The sequence below is a fragment of the Cavia porcellus genome, unplaced genomic scaffold (genome assembly GCF_034190915.1).
Source record: "Cavia porcellus strain 051 isolate PalLab524CR breed Dunkin Hartley unplaced genomic scaffold, mCavPor4.1 scaffold_5, whole genome shotgun sequence".
Classification (NCBI taxonomy): Eukaryota; Metazoa; Chordata; class Mammalia; order Rodentia; family Caviidae; genus Cavia; species Cavia porcellus.
The window spans coordinates 108,553,744-108,570,405 of NW_026947488.1; the positions used below are offsets into that span (position 1 = coordinate 108,553,744).

Sequence of the window (16,662 nt, forward strand, 5' to 3'; positions counted from 1 at the left end):
CTATCATCACACCCAGATGTTATACACTGAAACAAATATTTTTCTCTCTAAAGGAAAATTAATGTGGAATTTTCTAGAAAGACTCAGTACTACCTAATGAAATAGAAATGATGATGTGAAAGAAAACATCCTAAAATTTCATAGCTCTCTGGGCTCAAATCCCCAGTACTTGATTTCAGAAAAAAAGGCCTTTTTTACATGGAAAAGACCTCCCAGCACTGTGAAAGCTATCAGTGTACACACATGGCTTTAAAAGTGAAGATATCACCAATGATTGAAAGTGCCAGGAGTTTGCCCAGATTTGCTACATATATAGCATGCTGAATGAGACAGATGGTGTATGACTATAATCCCAGCACTCTGGGCATCTGAGTTAAGGAGATCACAAGATAGACCAATTTTGTGACTTAGGAAGACTCTTAGTGTGTATCTAAAAAGAATATCTGAGGATATATCTGTAGTTCACTGTGCAGATGCAAAGTAAAAATTACATTTGAAAAATGCAAATGTAAAAAACTAATAGATGATAAATCGATTCACAGATACTTAGATAAAATAATAAAATAACTAGCCACTGATTTACTTAGCATGATGAAAAAGTTGAGCCATAGGCTTTCTTATCAGTTATTGGACCTCAAGTTATTGGACATAACTTCCTGGCAACATGACCAAGCAGAACTTGGAATCCTTGTAGAAGACATCACAATCCAGTACTGCCCACCTCCCCAGCTCATTTTCCTGGAGACACTCAGCGGAGAGGATGCTGAATTGTTTCTCCACATCCAGAGGCCACAACCCCAGGACCCCAGGCAGACAAAGTCTATGTCAAAAATTGAGAAAACGCCTCACACCATCCAGATGCTGCAGGCCAAAATGCGAAAGGCACGCAACTTTCACAGTCAGCCCAGAGACAGTCTCCCCAAGACCAATCAACTGTGAACAGCCAACATCAAGGTACCCACACCAAAACTCTGTTTACTCAGGTACAAATGACACTGAAACCCAAAAGATTCATGGGCAAGTTTCAACAGGCCCCGAGATACTCAGCAGCTCTGGACAGGTCTCAGCAGAGCTGGCAGCAGTAAAGTCAGACAGACCAAGATGGGAAAGGCACCCAACTTTCACAGTCAGCCCAGAGACGGTCTCCCCAAGACCAATCAACTGTGAACAGCCAACATCAAGGTACCCACCCCAAAACTCTGTTGACTCAGAGACAAATGAAACTGAAACCCAAAGGATTCATGGGCAAGTTTCAACAGGTCTTGGGACACTTAGCAGCTCTGGGCAGGTCTCAGCAGAGCTGGCAGCAGTAAAGTCAGACAGACCAAGGTGTCCAGAAGTAGAGACTGATGTCACAGTGTCCAGCAACCACCAAACACTAAGAAACCTACAATACGACCAGCTGGGCCGAGCCATTATGGAGAATTACTTGGCAGGGAGAGATGCCCAACCCCACACTGAACAGACAATAAAGGCAGTAAGGCCTCCCTCACCCATTAAGCCCTGTATGCCAGTTTTCCTGCATGACCAACCCTTCTCTGACCCATTCTTCCCAAGCACCTCCATGGCCTACACCACCTCCCAACAGGCCCAAGTTGTAGGTGGGGATAGGAAGACGACAAGCCTTGAGATTTTGTTTTCTTCTGAGGTCAATGAACTTCTAGACACCTGCTCATTTGGTAATAAACACCTCACAACAAGATGTGTAGATGAAAAGAGAGATCCATGCAATACGTTACCTCTGTTGCAATTAGAAGATCGATATATGCTTTCTGAGCTTAATACAGATTCTGAGCTGCTAATTCATACATCATCTTGTGCACCAAAGTATACTGAGGTGTCTTGTGTATCTGAATGTACTGAAGTGCCTTGCTTACCACAAGATGGAAAGGTGATTTGCATACCAGAAGATCCTAAAGTGCCTTGGGTGCCAAAAACAACTCTGCCTTGTATGTGTTTAGATCAGAGTTCTTGGGACTGTCTGCAAAAGGATACGGAGGCTCTCCCGCCATCATTTCCAGAGGCTCCTCAGGTGTTTTGGGTACAAGTACAGCCTAAGACACCTTCTCCAGAAGATAAATCCATCTGCTGTAGAGCTTCAGGACACTTGAGAAAGGTTCACTGCGCTAACGGCCACACATTTCGATCTAAAAGGTTCAGTAAGCATGCTAATTGTGCTGTCTGCTCAGACCCCACAGGGGGATTTGGACGCAAGGCATACAAATGTATGCACTGTAAAATTTTAGTTCATAAGAAGTGCCATACACTCGTCAGAGTTCCATGCAAGCACCATACTTTGCATGATGAATGCACAATGCCAATAAACCAGGTTTCCATGGCTTTAGATCCCAAACAGGAAGTAGTCTCATCAAATCCTAAAAGTCATGTGGGTATGCAAGAAATAGATAACGAGAATGAGACAAATACTGGTGAGGAAAATGGCAGGCCTTTGTGCTCTTCTGCTCTTAAAGACTTTGACTTTCTCCATGTCCTCGGGAGAGGAAGCTACGGTAAAGTTTTACTAGCTCGCCATAAAACAACAGATCACCTCTATGCCATGAAAGTGGTGAGAAAGGACGATGAAAACCTTATTCGTCTCCAGGTAGAGAAGCAAATATTGGAGAAGAGCTTGAACCACCCTTACCTGGTTGGCCTGCATTCCTGCATCGAGACACCAACCATATTTTTCTTTATCCTGGATTACATCAGTGGAGGAGACCTAACATACCATCTGCAACAGTTCGGAATCTTTCCCGAAGCACATGTGAGATTCTACTCCGGGGAGATCTCCTTAGCTATCAAGTTTCTTCATGAACATGAGATATTACACAGGGATCTGAAGTTGGAGAACTTGTTACTAGATGCGGACGGACACATTAAAATTACCGATTACAACCTATGTAAGGCAGGACTGGAGGCAGGCGAGAAGACCAACCCTTTCTGTGGCACACTCAGTTATCTGGCTCCAGAAATCATCAGAGGCGAAAGCTATGGTTTCAGTGTGGACTGGTGGAATCTTGGAACAGTCATGTTCGAAATGATGGTGGGAGAGCCTCCGTATCCTTTTGCAGACAGTCCCAAGAACTCTGATCTAAACACATACAAGGTCTTGCAATCTATGTTAGAAAGAGAAGTCCACATTCCACATCACCTGTCTGTCGAAGCCAGAAGCATCCTCAAGGGTCTTCTGAAGAAGGAGCCAGAGGTAAGATTGGGCTGTCACCCTCAGAGAGGATTCATCGATATTAAAGAGCATCCATTCTTTAACAATCTGGACTGGAACATGATGGAAAAAAAGCAAGTGCCTCCTCCCTTTAAGCCAAGTATTGGTACAGAATTCGGGATAGAAAACTTTGACCCTGAATTTACCAACGAACCTGTCCAGCTCACAGCTGATGACAGTTACTTTGTGAACAGCATAGATGAATTTGGGCTTTGAGTACATCAATCCCCTTTTCACATAAGAAGAATGAGTCTGATTGTCACCTTCCAGTTAAGCATCTGTTTGTATATCTAATGCATGACAAAACTTGTTACCAGCTTGCATTCAACTGACACTTTTATAATTGCCTGGAAGATCATTTTAATTTCCTTTTTCTATATGAAGATGCTCTGCTTGATTTTGGTTTTTGGTTGACAAAGTTACTTTTTATGATAAGACTTAACGATGAGGCAATTTCTTTTTACCAAGTTTGTAAACACACTCCATTTGTTGCTTGGAGACATATTCCTGATTTTTTTATTTACTATACTGGAAAATAATATCTCATTATGCTTGTTTTGCTCCCAAACTATATGACCTATATATTTAGGCCCCTGATTTTGTAATATTCAGGGAAATCCAAAAACAATAGTAACAACTTTGAACAACTCTGCAGAAACCACATACATTGTAGCTCTGTCTCCTAGGTCAAACTTTAACCATCTTAAAGTATTACACCATAAATATACTTTCTAATATTTAGTGGACATCAAAACAATAATGCAAAGAAAGTATTTCTCCAAATAAGGCTAAAATCCCAAAGGAGTTCTAATGTGGACTCAGTAGGAAACATTTTAAACAAATGCCTTGTGTGAGTATTTTACATTCTGAATGCCCAGTGGCAAAGAGCAGCTCTTAAAAGCAGGAACAGAAACATATGTCTGACATGTCAGAGTTCTCTGCAAGTTCATGTTGTGTACACTGATTTTTGTTTTTAAGCAAGATCCAAGTACTACCAGAAACACAGATTCCTTGCAAATGAACATGTCAATCCTTAGAAACATTTTCTTTTGATGTTTTCCTTACTTTCAATTTTAGCTATTTGATGGAATGATAAAATATGACTCCAAGCTTGGGAAAAGTTACATTTCTAATGAAATGGGGCATCCAAATAAAGAGAGAAAGATAACTTAGTAAATGCCTACACATTTTAAGTCATCCTAAATTTAAAACTGGATAGCTTGCCTAGAATTAAACATTATCAAGCTTGTGCCATTGTAACTTATTTAGACTATGATGGTTACTTTTCAAGTCCTTTGCACAGAGATGGCACTGAAACAGAGCAATGCTGTATCTGGCAACTCTTGAAATGACAAATTGCTAACTACAAATTGTAGTAAAATAATTTGAAGAACTCTGCCCCTGAAATGAACTGTACTACTATTTTTATTAAAATTCGTAGTTAGCAATTCATTATTTACACAGCTGCCAGATACAGCACTGATCTGTTTCAGTGCCATTTCTGTGCAAAACACTTGAAAAGTAACCACCATTGTCTAAATAAGTTACAATGGCACAATCTTACTGAAGTTTAATTCTAGCTAAGCTATCTAGTTCTAAATTTAGGATCACAACATGTGTAGGCATTTACTAACATATCTTTCTATCTTCATTTGGATGCCCCGTTTCATTAGAAATATAACTTTTCCCAAGCTTGGAGTCATATTTTATCTTTCCATCAAATAGCTAAATTTGAAAAGTAAGGAAAACATCAAAAGAAAGTGTTTCTAAGGATTGACATGTTCCTTTGCAAGGAATCTGTGTTTCTGGTAATACTCGGATCTTGCTTAAAAACAAAAACCAGTGTACACAACATGAACTTGCAGAGAACTCTGACCTGTCAGAAATATGTTTCTGGTCCTGCTTTTAAGAGCTGCTCTTTGCCACTGGGCATTCAGAAAGTAAAATACTCACACAAGGCATTTGTTTAAAATGTTTCCTACTGAGCCCACATTAGAATTGCTTTGGGCCTTTGGCCTTATTTTGAGAAACATTTTCTTCCCATTATTCTTTGGTCATTCACTTAAATAATAGAGAGGTTATTAATGCTATAAGCAGCAATTTACAACCTTATGAATGCTTCTGAACAAATTTTAAACAGATGACTCTTATAGATCATCTTCTCTGTTGCCCCAGTAAAGCCTTATCATTTGCACCAATGATTTATGCACAAAAGCAGAATTTTTCTTCAATGAAGTCAATCTTTATTCAGGGTGTTATGTGGTTTTTAAAATTTTTACGTAGTAAGATTTACTCTGTGTATTTTATGGGGACTTTCATTTCAAAAATTTTAACTATTCTATTTTTTTTTTGCAATCTTTTAGTGTAATGGCATTTATTATAAAAAGTCTTCTCAAAATGTTTACCAGGAAAATAAGGCAGTTTACAATCAGAATAGTTGACCTTTTGATATTCTAAGACATAATTTACTTTGCATAAGCCTGCGATCGGTTCTCTTTATTCATATTCAGCCTGAATTCAATTTCAAGTACCTGGTTCAGTAATGCTACAGTTACTTTATACATTTGTTTTGTCATGCAGCATGCAGCCTTGGTGGTCATGATACAACCTGTATTTGTGTACCACTTTTTTCCTCATGTTAAAAACCTTTAATTACAACATGTAATTCAAATCACAGCCATGAAAAGATTTTGCAGCCATATTGTAAAACCGCCATGGTGATCATACTGCATTTTCACTAGTTTCAATCTGGAGTAAACCTAAAGTGAAATCTGCCAGCTCCAAACCAAGACTCATGGTGACTTTCAATTGCTTTCTGCTTCACTCCTCACTCACTGAAGATCTGCTGTATTGGACTGCTTTAAGTAATGAACAACGTGTGGATGCAATAACAACTGGACATGGTTGTATATAATATGAATCTTAAAAATTCAATACATCGTGTGTTGTAATAGACATACTTAATTCACTCATGTGAAGTAAACATTCTCTGAATTTTGGGGCCTGCAATCTTTTGTTGCTTCTGTGTGAACCATCATGGTTCCTAACTGCCGTTATGTTTTGGCCACAACTGTCTCCTAAGTCTTCAATTAATACTTGATTTAATGGAAACTCTGTGAAGCCCAGCCTCCAAGGGATTGTAACTTGGGTGAAAAATTCATGGGATAAAGTCACTGACAGCTGTGTTTCCTATGCCCTGTGAGCAGGCTACGTGGATGAGATGTGCACATTTTAAGAGAGCTCTACTGCTGGACCTGAGAGGCTGGGGCCAATATTTCCATAGAAATGGAATTTCAAGACATTCAGTCCATAATGTGGGGTTTGGAGAACTATAATAGTGTTCTAGAAAAAGGTGACAAGACTGTATTTGAACAAATACGGATTTTTGTATATGAAAAAAATAAGATTACCCTGAAAAATAAGTCCTGGTGCATCTTTTGGAGCAAAATTTAAGGTAAGAGCTGGTCTTATTTTCAGGGAATAATATTTTTGAACTCTAGTTAACCCAACAGGGTCATCATGGGCAGCTGAGTTACTGCACCTGAATGAATAATATTTTCATGGTATGAGATGACCCAAGATAGCTTGGGCAGGGCATATGAATGAGTACCCTCTACAGTGGTCAAGCAAATGGCAGACGTGCAGGCCCTTTAGCATCTGCTTTCTGCCACCTTCTCTCTTCCAGTAGTCATGACTGATGTCTGAGTGTTCACTGTGGGAGCAGCACTTTGGGTGCAGTAACTCAGCTGTCTATGGGGACCCTATTGGTGAGCTAGAGTTTGATTCTTTTGTCCCTCAAAGGCCGCCAGCTTGGTGCTACTAGGAGGTGGTGGAGCCCTCAGGAGTTGGAATCTAGTGAAAGGTCTCCAGTCACTGGGCAGAACCCCCTGAAGGGGACAGCAGGATCTCACGCCCTTCTTCTTCTCTTCCCAGCCATGAGGTGAGCAGCTTTGTTCTGCTATGTGCCACCCCACACCCTGGCCCATGATATGCTGCCAGCAGACTATGCCAGTGGGCCAACCAGTCACAGAGTAGAACTTCCAGAATTGAACCACAATAAACCTTTTGTCTTTATAAGTTGATTACTTCAAGTATTTGTTACAGTAGTAGAAAACTGAATACCAGAATGGAGCTGTGCTATACACTATATTTCAGAGGGGAATTAACTAGAGGAACAGAGATACCAGGAGACTGACATAAATCAAATGCCTTCACGTAGAAACACAACAGGTGCTCAATGCTGAGGCTATACCGTGACTTCCGACTTCAGTGTTCCTTTGCCCAGCCCTGGTTGTTTCATGTTTTGCTTATTATATGAAGGATTTTTAAATGATTTTCATGTATAAGTGGTCCATATTTATTGTGTTATATATTTCTCAGATTACTTCTATGAAGCACGGGCTCCCCAGCTTCCAAGCCTGGGAGTCACACTAACAGCACTCCTGAGTCTCCACATCAGATAGGAACTGTCAGTTGCCATAATTACATGATTCAATGTCTAATGATAAGTTTCTTCCTATATGCCAACAGGAAATATATATACACATACATGTATGTAATTTATACACATTCAGAGGCATTCATAGAAACCTGTTCACACAGAGACAAAGCAGATACATATCTACTATACAGAAATTTATTAGAGAAATCCCTGATTAACATGGCTAGGATAGAGAACAGGACACCCTCATTAGAAAAAAAAGAGAACTGACCATGAGTGCATGGTGATATCAAAGAAAAACAAGCTCCCTGTGGTAAGCTCCTAGAATTTTGAAGTTATTACAGAAGTTAGTGCATTCTGATCAAACTGTCAAAGCAACTACAGAAATATACCTGTCGGGAAATACCACTCAGGAAAAATGCATATAAATTTTATTACTATAAATTTATAATTATAAGATTTAATAATAATAATTACTTGATTCATAGTAAATGAAAGAAATATGTTTCTCTTACTCTTAAAATTTCATGTGTTCATTGTAAAATTCAAGTGTGAGTTATTTGATAATGTGAATTTAAAGAAAGTTGAATATCCAAAATAAAAAGAGAAGTAATTTTGTTGTTAAATAAAAATGAACTACAGTTGATATGAGATTATTTTATGTTAAAAGGGCTTGTCTAGTTTACATGTGTTTCATGGAAGATCTTTTAAATTTTATAAAAACTTTGTTCAGGATTCGTATAAAGCAAATGCTATTATAAAATTGTTTTGACTTGGGGGAGTGTGGGGAGGGGAAGATAAATGCCTGTGTGTAGCTGCAGTAGAAAATGTGACCCCCACCACCCCCAAGCCAGTAACTTCAGTCTCTTAGTCACCCTGGTAATAGTTCCTGTTGCAGTTCTGATTGCTTCTATCCACTAGAAACAGCTGGCTACTGTAATGCACAGCTGGCCACTGTGGGGCATACTGTAAGAACCAAAGACAGCCAAGTACTCTGTGTTTGGACTTTCCCTTTGCAATCCCATAAAATCCTCTCTCCTTGAGCCTTCGGGGCCTGATACTCTCGGAATGATCCTGATCAGTGCTCGGCCATGTAGAATAAATCTGCCTCCAAATCCTAGGTGTCCTTTTGGTGTTTCTGCTTAATGTTGCACAACTCATCTCAGAAACAATTTGCAAATATATCTTTCAAATTATTAATATTAGGTTTTTAAATATTTTCCTGAAACATCATCTTGGATTATATAATTTAAATTAGTATTCATTTTATAAAAAGAAAGTAAAAATATGTTCAAATTCATATTGGTGGAGATTTAAGTTTTCTTTACAAGAAATTATTTTTTCTAAATTTCTAATGTTTAGCAAATTAATGTTAATTTTAGATATTATACTGAATATTATACATGATATAAGAAATATATAGATTATATATAATAGATTATTATGCAATCATCATAATATATAAATGTAGATTATTATATATAATCATAAACTGAAAAATTGATTTTGCTAATCTGAGAACTTTACAGATAAATATTCCTGGAAATTTCTCTCATTTAAAGGGATTATTTTGAAATTTGATATATTTATATGAGCAATAGAACTGCACTGAAAACTTTGATGCACTAATTTTATCATATTATTGTCTGACCATACTCATATAAAATAATTATTATGGTGCAATAAAAAGTCATTCAGTCAGTAATACTACAACATTCCCTTATGAATATATTTTATGTATATTTGGGCTACATAAAATCATATAAATTTATTTTCCAGATCTATGTCATCCATCTCTTATCATTTTAAGAAGTTCAGATCTATGCTGTCTCCATTCAACTTCTTTATACAACCTCAGAAGTTAGCCTACCTTCACCAAAAAAGTGAAAGGAAATTGAATAAACCTTACTCTACATCATATTATCAGAGGTGTAGACATATAATTAAAGTTACCTTGTAAAATAGTTCTAGCATTTTTAAAGTTTAGAATCTTTAAAATTGTGTTTTGGAAATACTACTTCACTTTTTTCTGTGTTCGACAAATATATATCATAAGATAGGCCCAATGTTTCCCATATTTATCTCAGGTGCTTTCATTTTTATTTCCATTGAACTGGAATATTTTTTTTAAAACACTACATTTCTTTTAGCTGCATTGTACACCCACTAAATAAGTGCATGTGATAGGACAGTGGTAAACACTAGGTTTTGGACTTCTATGCATTTCTCCAGGATGATACTCAGTACATTCCAGTTGAAGGGAAAACTTCTGGAAAGTTCAGACCTACATGCCAGAAAGTAATAGTGTAAGAATTCTCACCAGTGAATCTTTGGCAGATAATGCAACCCAACATAACAAGGACAGGGACGTGCTAGAAATTTATGCCTTAAAAGAGCCCCAAAGTCAGTGAAGAAAAACATTTGTTTGCTTTTTACTTCACTGATACATGTTTCAAATTTGTACCCATATATGATGTATTTTAATTCTTCTTTACCCAATCCTCTGTTCTCACTTCAAGAGACAACAGGCCCAGCTGCAGGCCTGCATGCCAGTGCAGGCGGCACCAGCAAGAACAGCCTGGGAAACGGTGCGCACTCCTGCAGGCAGGACCTGTGGCAGGGAGCAGTCTGAAGCAAGAGGGAGAATATGAAGCAGCCGCTGGTCATCAGGTGAGCATTATGTCCTACCACACAGACAGGAAGAACAGAAGTGGGTGGGAGCATTTTATATCAAAGAGCTCTAGGAGAAAGCAGGAAACAAAAGATCTGCCCCAGTTCCTAAACCCAGAAGCCAAGGTCATGCTCATAGGCTGCCGCACAAGCCCCACGTGACTGGAGTACGCATTGCTGGATTCTGACTTGGAAACTGCCAGAGAACTATGGACACCAGGGCAATTTTCCTACTTTTATTTTCCTCTGTCTGGCTGTTTGTTCTCTGGTTGGTTTTGCCTGTTTTGTTTGTGGCTGTGTTACTTTGCCTTTATTTTGTCTTTTTCTTTTCTTTCAGCTTTCTTTTTTTTTTTTTTTACCATGTTTTTTTTTTTTTTTTCTATTCATCTTATTTCTCTTTTCCTCAACTATCTCCTGATTTGGTAGCTTCACACGAATGAATATTGTTTCTTGTCTTTCTGGTTTACTTCAATACCCCTTCACTTGCAGTTTCATTTTCTTGTCTCCTGTGTCCTCCAGTTTCCCAAAATTTCAATTATTATCCTTAAACCCCAGCCTTGCTTCTACTATATTTGAATGTTTTCATCTCTCTGTCTTGTCCTTTATCTCTGTAAATTCTTCTCTCTTCCCACACAAGGTAAAATCACTCCATTTAGGGGGAAATCATTGCATACAAGTTCCTGATATATATTGCATTTTGTCATATAACTGTAAAATTTGCTCCTTGTTAAAGGTATCAGGTTGACAGTTACAGTTTGTCAGTAGATAGCCTGTACTTGATGCTACTATTATTGACAACTGTACTACGTTAGGCAGGATTTCATATATGTTATGTGTTTGTCCCTTGTATGATATTAAGGTGATTGTATGAGATCACAGTCACATTCCTTGTTCAGGACCAAAGGATTGGGTGCCAAGCCAAATAGATAACAATTTTTCATCCTTAATCAATTGGGAAAATAGGTTTTTGGGATAGACAAAAGACATTTCCTAGGGAGTCCTAAATATTACTGATAAAGATGCCTACCATAAGAAATCAGCAAGCAAAACAGTGAAAACAAAATAAAGTAAAAGGAGAAGATGAAAATATGCAGAAGCAAAATGCAACCCCAGACCCCCCAGCCCACCCATGACAAGCCCAGAGCACAGTGAGATAAAGGAAATCAAAAGCGAAGCATTGAAATTTTCCGAAATGATAGCAAAAGAGCGAAAAAAAAAAATGGAAGAGATCATAGAAAAAATCTCTCAAATACACAGATAAATGGTGATCAAAATGAAAGACATTAAAGCAGACACAAATTTTAAAAAAGAACAGGACTTTGGAAACCGTGAATGCCCAATGTAGAAAAGAAACGGAATCCTTGAAACATAATCAAATAGCAATTCAGATTAAAATCACCGCTGAAAGTATACGCAACAGATCAAAAATCTCTAAGGATGGAATATCAGATCTAGAGTACAGGATTGGGGCTAGTGACTATGAAAAGAAAGATTCCTTAAAAATTTTAAGAGATCATAAAAAATCCAATATTTGCTAGAGGAAGCAAAGAAGACCATCATAAGTTTGAATGGAATCAATGAAAAAGCTGGAGATGACACAAAGGCCATAAAAGTTTTCTTCACAGAATTAATGGAAGAAAACTTCCCAAACAGGATAAAGAATTTGACATGTACATAAAATGGAGTTTATAGAACTCCACACATCCAGGACGAAAGGTATGTCTATAAACCTATCTTCCTCAGGATAGTATGTATAAGCATCCATGTGTTTTGAGTAGATGACTACAGTGGCAAAGTAGGCATAGTAATTAGGACAAGTAAGATATTTTCACTGAAAAATCATGTCTAAATTTAGCTAATCTGGAGTTCTAATATCTTAACTCTGGACATATGTAAAAACACTAATAAGATTATCTACTGAGTTAAACAGACATATTTTCTTGTTCGCTATTAAGGCTTTCAAAAAACCTGCTATATTAGAATACAATTAGGGTTCAAATTTTAACATAGAGACATATGCTTATGTTTATACATATGAATACAGAAAGATATACACATATGTGTATATACACCCATATACATGGATATATAAAACTACTCACCTAAAACAGTAATCCAAGTAAGACCTTAGTACTAGATTTAAAACCAAACTATTAAACACAGGAAAGAAATACAAGAGAATTATCAGTTCAGTGCCTGTCCTTGTTATTCTTATGAGTGTTGGGTACCTGAGAGTGAATTTATTTGCTGAAATCGTCCTTGATGCCTGTACATAATGGCAGATTATCATTTTTTCCTAGGTGACATGAACAACAATCTTTACACCTCTTCTGCTCTAAACTTTCTTTAGTATAATTGTAATATGAATAACTCATATTTATGGATTGTGTTGAACAGGAAAGCTTTTAACCAGGCAATTATAAAGCTAAAAATATAAAATTTCCCTATTCATCAATATTTCTTATATAATGCAACAGAAGCAACGTCAGGACCCAGGACTCCTTGGATTAAGTCTAATAGGATAGAAACCAGCATAGTTGTCAATGTTGAGTTACATAGTTACTATATTATACATTAAAATTGATTATAAATAAAATGAATAATTGCAAAAAATAGATGAGATAGTCTAACAAATGAAGCAGAAGACACATTGTTGGGAAAAAAACAGATGTGCAATAAGAATGAAATGGTAATAAAAGAGAAACAGTCATCATACAATGTAAAATAGAGTATAGGAAGAAAGGCAGTAGCTTTTATGCATTTTTGGCAGGATATCCCAGTGAGAGGATACACTGGTATGTGTGTTACAAATAAAACAGAAATTTGCAAAAGTTTAATGCTGAGTTTTAAGATGAAATGATAAAGTAGGAAGAGTTATGTAGCACCTACATTTATTTTAAACACACATGTTAACTTACTGTATTTGTAAAATTCTATAAACTATTTGTACATGTGTTTAGACCCTCATATTTATACATATAGTAAAACTATAAAAATGAAACAAATAATTAGAAATTCAAAGTTTAAGAAATGTCTCTGTCTCAGGTGGAAAGATTATACTCTGGCAGTATTAAATATTTCTAGATTCATTTAAACATTTTGCAATGCACAAATGTATTGAAACATCACAAAGCACCACATTACAATGCACAACTTTTATTTTTTTGTTCATCAGTTAAAATTAATTTACAAATTTACACTTTTTAAATAGTCATGTAAGTTATAGCAAAGTGTTTTGCCAATTTAGTCACAGATGTAGGTACATATATTTCAGTATGGTTAGTAATTTTATTTGTACCTATTAAATAATTCATACTTTCCAATTAAATAAAACCATTCCAAAATTTACATATTAATAAAAGTATATTGAGTAACAAAAGTACAATTTCCTGCAGTCACTTAAATTTTTCTCTAGTTATCAAATAAGCTGACATGAACAATACTATATTGTGACTTTCAAAATGACCTTCATTGATTATTTTCATATAACACAGCCAAAAGTTTATGAAAAATTTTCTCTAGGGAAGTTAACTTCTCAATTCATACTGCCAATGAATGTGCTTTGGCAGAAAATTTGCCAAAAATGACATTTACTTTTCGGGAAATTATGATATCACTTAATAGAATCTTGGAGTATATAGCACTCAGACAACTGTCAAATTGGTCCTAGGCCTTGAGAGATCTGAATGTTCATTAGCAGAAAGGTTATATATTAACTGAAACTTAGCTATTCATTTCAAGATGCTGAATTAAGTATAGAGAGAATGATGAAACATTCTTATTAAAGGTGGCACAATGTTCAAGGTAGTATGAATGCTACAAGCCCATAGCTACCTAAATCATTTTGCCAAATAACTGGATTTAAAAATGGTTTACAATTTTGTGAGATACCAATTTCTCTTTTGGAGTTCAGACACCTTTTCAAGGATTAGATCCTTCAAAACAAGTATATCTTAAATTTTAGGAAACTCTTAGAAAAGAAAGTTAGTTAAATTCATTCTTATATCTTTCCAAGTGAAAGGAAACAGCTAAACAGTAATTTAAAATATGTTGCAAAATATTTCAGCATAAGAATCAGGACATTAATAATCCTACTAAATTTTAGAAATAAGGTGTTTGCTTTTTATTATAATGTTAACTTTGGCAAGGTTTGGGAGGCCCGATTTTTCTGTATTCACATATATAACATACCAAATTGCTAAGCAGTCTATTTGAGATGAAAAAAAAAAGTAATATTCATAATCTCAAGAAGAAATACTTAATTACTACATTTTTACTGCTTTCTTAATACGTTACTTGTATTTGGAACATAAGTTACCTCAATTGGCAAATATGTAATTGTGACTTTTGGTTTGTTTTTCCCTCGCTTTTAGAAAGAATATATTTTTCAAAAGTAGCCATAGTCTTTGTTTGTTTTTATAATAATCCATATTATATCAAAATAATACATTTCAATAAATACTGGTGGGATAAGTGATTTAATGAATGAATGAAACAAGACACAGCTAGCTCCTATAATTAATGTTATTTTGTTATGCAAATATATTACAAGAAATGAGACACAATATGACAAATAGTTGAAAGGTAAAGAAAATAGACTTTAAATTCTGGGAGAGTGGGGTTATGAGTGTGAATAATTCTTAGTAATTTCATGGCATTGGAATCCATAGAAAGCTTATGCACAGAGCTTTAAAATAAAATTAAAACAGAACCATCAATTGATATTGGAACTTGAACGTTGAAAATAATATCAACCGTTTTGCTAGATCTAAAATTTCCCAGAAAGTCTCATGTGTTCAAACTTTGTGTTTTGAAAGGTGCCTGGATCATCAGGGCACTACACCCATCAATTTCCTGCACTACACCCATCAATTTCCTGCACTACACCCATCAAGGGATTCACCAACTGTGAATTTAGCAGTTGAGTGTGCTCTTTAGAGTCTGGCTAGAGGCAGGTACCTGGGCCTTGACCTGGAGGCAACTAGGACTGTCTGGTCCCTATTCACTGTGTGAATTCTGACCACCGTAACATGAGCTGATTTCCTCCCATCAGGCCTTTCCATCATGCCATTTCTCTCTTGCAGACAGTGAAATATTAGCCTCAATAAATCTTTTGTCCTTAAGGTTCTGGGTATTGAATATTTTGTCCCTGCAAGAAAGAAAGTCACCAAAATAGATTTTTATACACAAAGCGGGATCATTTCTGTAAATGTATCTGACTTACTGGCTTCCACTTGTTTGGAAGACATTCTTGGGAGTAGTTTGAAAATCTGGCAGAAAAATCTAGAATACTGTTTGCCAAGGTAGGTGTGAAATTCTGATCAGAGCTAGAAGAACAGAATACTGATAGGAATGCATACAGTAAAGCTAGTCTCCGGAAGTTCCAGTTAGGAATACGAACTCCATTGGCTGTTGGACTCCTGGTCATGGGTGTCATACTCTGGCAAAAAATCAAATGAAATCTTTATCTAAATCATGAGACTATGCAGAAGGTTAATATTAAGTATGATGGATTTATGTGGCTGAGGAAAGTTCTAGGCGGCCCAATAGTTCATCTATAGTTAGGGATGCTTGCTGTTTCTAGCAAGATCTATTATGAAAATGACAAAAAAAAAAATGACAGTTAAATTATTTTTAAAATTTGCAGTTTCGTCAGAAATATAGCATGAGAAAGTTGGCAGAAAGGAGAGCACAGATGTTTAAAAGAGCCAAATTCTTTGCATCAGGAAAATAGGGAAATTATCTGAGGAACATTTCATAAATTTAGCATACTTTACCCATCAGAAGACTAAAAGTCCTAAAATGAAAGACTTTGGTTTGGAACTAGAGCCCTGGGGAGCCAAGTTCATTCAGTACTATCCAGGAAAGCATTTCCTGTAGTTCAAGCATCAGAAGTCTTTGTAACCATGATCCAAGAGAAACTGGAAACTGGCAGATCTGACCACAGACCTCCACATCTTCCACATGGTGCTGGTTTTATGGGAAAGAAGAATGTAACAACTGTGTGACTTCTACCCAGATTTCAGAAGATGTGGTAGGTCCAGCAGTGTGGCCCTGAAAGTAAGTCATTAAGCTGTAAAGGGGAAGCCAAAAGTGTAATGGAGGCTTGAGAAAGCTGAAGATGCCAAGTCTGAGGAACACCTAGTCAGAAAAGCTGCAGGTAGTTAGCAGAACCACCCCAATAAAGGCCAGGGGGGCTTCAATAGGCAAATTCACATGGACCGGGTTTCATAAAAACTTGGGTTCTCATATGTTTCACAACTTTCCCTGAGTGCTGGACACAGTGCTCTAGAATTTAATGCTCACTATGCTGGGCTCCATTCTCACT

General features: G+C 36.6%; 1 protein-coding gene across 1 annotated transcript; it reads left to right on the forward strand.

Moving 5' to 3' along the window:
• The first annotated feature begins 591 nt into the window (after window positions 1-591).
• LOC134476186 (protein kinase C iota type-like) lies at window positions 592-10,863 on the forward strand. Its single transcript, XM_063249503.1, has 4 exons — window positions 592-898; window positions 984-6,677; window positions 7,025-7,163; window positions 10,184-10,863. The coding sequence occupies exons 1-2, from the start codon at window positions 592-594 to the stop codon at window positions 3,437-3,439; spliced, it is 2,763 nt and encodes a 920-aa protein (XP_063105573.1). The 3' UTR covers window positions 3,440-6,677; window positions 7,025-7,163; window positions 10,184-10,863.
• Window positions 10,864-16,662: the final 5,799 nt, after the last annotated feature.